This window comes from Papaver somniferum, unplaced genomic scaffold, assembly GCF_003573695.1.
Source record: "Papaver somniferum cultivar HN1 unplaced genomic scaffold, ASM357369v1 unplaced-scaffold_18, whole genome shotgun sequence".
Classification (NCBI taxonomy): Eukaryota; Viridiplantae; Streptophyta; class Magnoliopsida; order Ranunculales; family Papaveraceae; genus Papaver; species Papaver somniferum.
The window spans coordinates 896422-901868 of record NW_020627707.1 but is presented as its reverse complement, the minus strand read 5'-3'; the positions used below and the strand labels follow the sequence as shown (position 1 = coordinate 901868).

At 35.8% G+C, this 5447-nt stretch overlaps 1 protein-coding gene across 2 annotated transcripts; it reads right to left on the bottom strand.

The window, feature by feature from the left end:
- Positions 1-2136: 2136 nt before the first annotated feature.
- LOC113338102 (protein LATERAL ORGAN BOUNDARIES-like) lies at positions 2137-4055 on the bottom strand. Of its 2 annotated transcripts, none has more exons than XM_026583623.1 (2): positions 3657-4055; positions 2137-2876 (listed from the first exon to the last, which is right to left on the bottom strand). In XM_026583623.1, the coding sequence occupies exon 2, from the start codon at positions 2862-2864 to the stop codon at positions 2274-2276; it is 591 nt and encodes a 196-aa protein (XP_026439408.1). In that variant the 5' UTR covers positions 2865-2876; positions 3657-4055; the 3' UTR covers positions 2137-2273. The 2 variants fall into 2 exon arrangements, with proteins under 2 accessions (XP_026439408.1, XP_026439409.1); XM_026583624.1 differs by having other exon boundaries at positions 3709-4055.
- Positions 4056-5447: the final 1392 nt, after the last annotated feature.

Below are 5447 nucleotides of genomic sequence, written 5' to 3'. Positions count from 1 at the left end.
AATAATAACAAATGCAAATATATGCACGTTACATATGCTTTCATAATCACAAATACGTATAAAATATATGTGTGAATGCATGCCTGAGCCTAGAATTGAGCCAAGACTTTTAGTAGCATATATACTCCATGTGCTAGTCTTAGCTAAGACTTTTAGTAGCATATATACCCATGTGCTAGTCGTAGCTAGTACTCCATGTTTTGGTGCTAATATATACTGCGTATAGAGTATAGTACTTAAAGTTTTAAGCAAGTCATGAATAGATGTGCTCATATGGTCCAGTGAGATGTATAGTAAAGTCCCTGTACTGTGGTAATACTCGCGACACGCCGAGTCGCCGACACCACCAATTTTACAAACCATCTAAAGGCAGAAAAGAGAGTGGGTTCCACAATTTTAAATGAATGTTGGAGTAGGTAATATACAAAATACATGCCATTAATAATTCACAGTACTACTAGGCTACTAGCTAGCTAGTTAATATAGCTATATCACATGGAAGAAGAAGATAGTGGAGAAGAAGAAGATAGCTGTTTATGTGGATACTATTAGAAAGGGAACATGCATCTCAATGCTTACTATTTCAGATAGTGAAGCAACTATACTGGTTTTTTTCCCTTTTCTTTTTTGAAGAACTATACTGAATTAATATGGCTGTTAATATATATAAATTATATTTCTCAATAAGCCACACACTCTCAGATCATGCATCAAAAAAAAAAAGTAAAAGATGAGATGAGAATATGAAAATCAAAAAAGTCAAGAAGTTAACAGTTCCCAGCAGTATGACTGTAGACAAGAAGGAACGAAATCACAGGCAGCAGGTATTTCATTATCTGCATCTCTGGGTATTCGAACTTACAACCATGCAAGTATTCAATTTGCCTCCACAGTTGTAATTGTAAGTAATACTCTTATGTGTACATATATACAAGCAGGGCACTGTGTTTGTATCTTGATTGTTCATGCTTTATGAACTTCCTCCCTTTTTAATAAATTCCTTCACGTTCTACCGATCAAAATAAATAAAATATAAGCACTGTAATATTTTCCTTTGTGCTAATTCCCATAGAGAGATTTTCTACAGATCCTAGGACATGCAGTTGTGACTGATTAAACCTGCATATGTTAAACTACTGGTCTGATAGAATTTATGGCAACCAGAAAAATGTATTTTGGGATAAATTAATCCCAATAGGTTGACTATGATGAGTTGTAAATAGCACATGAGTGCATAACAATACACTAAGCATGCGCATCAAGCTATCACATTGCAGTTCTATTTCTGTGCATCTCTATAATAGCAAATTCACATCTTAATCAAACGTTTGCGTTCACGTGATCGCACCAGTCAAATATTACTGTTATACACTTACTTATACTTCATACTATAGAATGATAAATAAGCAAACAGCAAGCGGTCACTAGAGAAAATAAAAAATAATCAGAACACAACTAATAGCAAATTGAGATTCTTATACTTCATACTATAGAATGACAAATAAGCACGCAGCAAGTGGTGTCACTAGAGAAAAATAACTACAACACAAGTAATATCCATCAAATATTGGCATCTTAGTCGAATAACCTACCGGTGAACTCTACATACCAAAGGGAAGAATATCCGCTGATATTGTACAAAGGAAATTACCACAGGCAGGGTATGCGTATGACTAATACAATCCATGGACATAGGTCAAGTTTCTAGATTCTGTAGCCCTTTATCATTCAAAAGAATAACAAAGCATTGACATTGTTTTAGTTTTGGTTAAGAATATCAGTAGCCCTTTATATCATTCAAAAGAATAACAAAAGCATAGTCATAGTTTTAGTTTTAGTTAAGAATATATAGTCTATATGAAAGCTAGGACTAAACCAAACATAGGCTTTACATAAGAGAATTCATCCTTTCTAAAGTTGATTTCAAATACTAAAAAAATTAAACAGAATTTGATTTTACGAATGAATATTATAAAGAACATAAGCATATTTTGAAGTCAAACACTTAATTAACCCACTTGCCATGAGCTTCATGACCCAATCTAATATTCAAGCACTGATGCTCGAGCTAGAAATATTTAAGTACTCCATGTTGCTGATAGAATTAGTACTACTCCTAATTCAACATTAAAAGCATTAACACAGACCGTTCATCACATAATTGATTAACATATACTACTAGGTTTTCTAATTCATCAGAAAATGCGACAACCCTAGATGCATTTTGAGTAAGCTTCATTCTCAAGATAACCCAATTTATTAAATATTATACCTCACATGTCTGCTCCTCCTCCTCCAACACCACCACCACCTCCTCCTCTTTCATGGATGTTTCCTGAGGGACCATCAAGCCATAAAGGAGGAAAAGGAAGAAGCAAACCTGAAGTGTTCTGATAGAAAGAACCTCCATCAGTTTCCATTCTAACATTTATTGGCCTTTGCTGAGGGTTGGTGACCATTGGGGGAATGTTACTTGTCCCAGATTGTAGTGTCGTGTTTAGAGTTGTCGGAATTTCATTGCAGGCATAGCGGATAAGATCAGCATTCGCAGCATCAAGTTCCTTTTGGAGTCTATGAACCTCTCTTTGAAGAAACGAGATAGCCCCCACACAACCGTACACCGGATCCTTAACCCGGGCCTCGGCTTCATAAGCAAGAGAGTTCACTGCATCTTCTCTTTGGTGAGGGAGCAGTTCATTAAGGAGCTTCGTTACATTGCTTGCACCAAATATCTTGTGAACATTAGCAAACTTCTGAGGTTCTTCAGGAGGAAAGTAGGGTGAAAAAATGCAACCTGGCATGCATTTTCTCCTCAAGAACTTACACGCAGCACAAGGAGAGTTTGAAGAGCTTGATGTTGCCATTATATCTTCTTGCTGCAAAAGATGAATTTACCCACTAAACTGTTGCTAAAAATCCAATGAATACTTCTAAATGTTTTAGTAAACAATTTCAAGTTCAATAGAATTAAGATTTCATGTGGAATAGAATTATAACTCTAAATCTGGGGGGCCTCACTATGACTCCATTGGACAACATTTAGGTATGCGTAGTACATAGAAACAACCTTAACTTATTGAACATTCTTTTAGGGTTAGGGTTAGTTTGCAAGATTACACATTCCCTTTACATTTTTCTTGAATTGAGGCTGAAGTTCTTTAGAATTTCTGTAACTCTTTCACCCTAACCACCATGACTATAGTTTGTGTACGTCTTCCCCATTATTAGATGTCTGCACATTTTCCTTGAATTTATTGGACACTAATTTTTGTTTTGGAAGTCTTTATGTTTCTTATTAAAAGAACTACTCTCCCTCCCCTAAGACTTTACTTGATTTCGTAGGTTCCAAACATAACTTCCACCAACTTGCTGCTTATAATAATTGGATCCCTACATTTACTTGAAGTATCCCCTAATTATTTGAGCTGGCGATCTCTAAGATCTACTTACTGAATGCAACATAGCCTGATTTTTTTCTTTAATTTTCATAGTGTTTCTTTTTATGTTAATCTCTAGTAAGCTGACATCAATTTATATCACAACATTTATATGAGCCTAATGGCTATGTGAAATAAATTAAAAGAGATTTAGCACAAAATAAGAAGAAAAGAGAGAGAATAAGAAAATGAAAAGACTGTTATTGCTACATGAGTTACCTGTTACTGATCAGGACTTCTAGTTTTGATCAGAATATAAAAAGGGCAGTACCTTTTTTTCTTTTTCTTTACTTATTTTCTTGATGTTGAGTGGAAATCTCTGCAACCCTTCAACTAAAATCAAAAATACTATTACCTGCTCTTTGGGTTTTCAAAGATCAAGAAATAGGCACTGCTGATCATTGAGAGATCATGATCACTATATAAGCTACTTGTATAATGTATATATGTTTGTAGCTAGGGTGATGAGTTCTCAAAGAGGAAACCCTAATGGAAAAGAGAGCAGTGCCCCTGCAAATTAAGGGAGGAAGATAGAGAGTGAGCAAAAGCAAGCTAAGAACATTAATCAGAGAAAAAAGAATAGATATGGAAAACTGAAAAGACAAAGAGGAAAGTGTAATAAATGAAAGAAGTACACTGTTATAAAAGGATGACTAAGACATTCCACTTATAATATCATCTCTCTCGGTCTCCCAATTCGGATTTAGTGTGCACTTTACATTCTTGTCCGGTTTTCTTCTATAATTGCGAACATATCCTGCTAACTTTTCCATCCGTTTTTTCAGTAAATGTCTAACAAACAAAAGTCAAAAAGTAAGTCAAAGAAAAATGGCACTGTGTCAAATTGGACTCTGATCTGAAGGACTGAACTACCCTTATCTACCAAGTCTTGACCATGGTTAAGGTAATACGTGTTGAAATCCTGCTCAACAAAAATAGAAAATCTACTTTACCCTACTGACATATATACATATCAAAATCTTGTCAAACCAGAAAAATTAACTGCCCAGATCTACTTTTTGCCGACGGACATATTTCTTCTTCAACTGTCATTCGGTAGTTTAAAAACCCCAACTGCTCTTATCTTATCCATTATGGAACAAACAGATGGGCTTCATTGGTAGAGGGGTGCAGTATCTTCATCAAGTAACAACAAGGTTTATATTTGTAGATACTTTGAAGGCATCTCCGCAACGGTTCTATCGCTGTGAACTAAATTCAGCTAAAGAAAAACATACTGTTAACTAGCAATGGAAGTATTTAGTGTTGTGCAGGTAATTTGCTAAGTTCTGAGCAAGATGGGCATGAAGAAACATACCATGTAACGGCAATATGGCATGAGAAAATTGGTACTTTCCACAAGTGGTGAAAATGCTGGAAATAAGTTTATTGGCTGCCAATACCCAAATTTCACCTACTTAGAGTAGTTTAAAACTACCTGCAACCTTCTAAAAGCAGTGCAAGTCCAGCTGAAATTACTCGAAGCGTGTTGAACCTGCGGAGCGGAAACTCATCAAATTAGAAGTTGTCCACTGAATAAAACTAGGAGCAGCAGTGCTCAAACCAACACAAGGATATTGTTTACCTTATATGAAGGCTTTCTTTGGGCAACTGATGTCCTTACCTTATGCACAAGGATATAGTTTACTTGAGATGTGTATACCACTGCTTGTACCTGAGAAGCTTTTGTACTAGCTGCATTCGAGAACTCATCATCATTCTTATCAATCACAAGTTGCTTTACCTTCCCCAATTATAACTTCCAGCAGCTACATTGCCTCGCACACCTGACTGTCGAATATCAACAAAGCTATAAGTAAGAAGGATGCCAGGATGAAAAGCAGACTGATCTGTCAGCCTTTTACAATTAGCTTTCTGCTTTTCATCCTGCTTACTTAAAGCTTTGTCGATCAGTCTAGGACTCTTCCTCGGAATAGGCTTGAATGCAAGCTTATGTGGTGTTACAAAACTCTTGTTAGGTACCGAACGTGTGTAATTGAAGTATTACTA

Excerpts from the sequence above, each read along its gene's own strand:
- LOC113338102 (XM_026583623.1), bottom strand. The coding sequence starts at position 2,864 with ATGGCAACATCAAGCTCTTCAAACTCTCCTTGTGCTGCGTGTAAGTTC.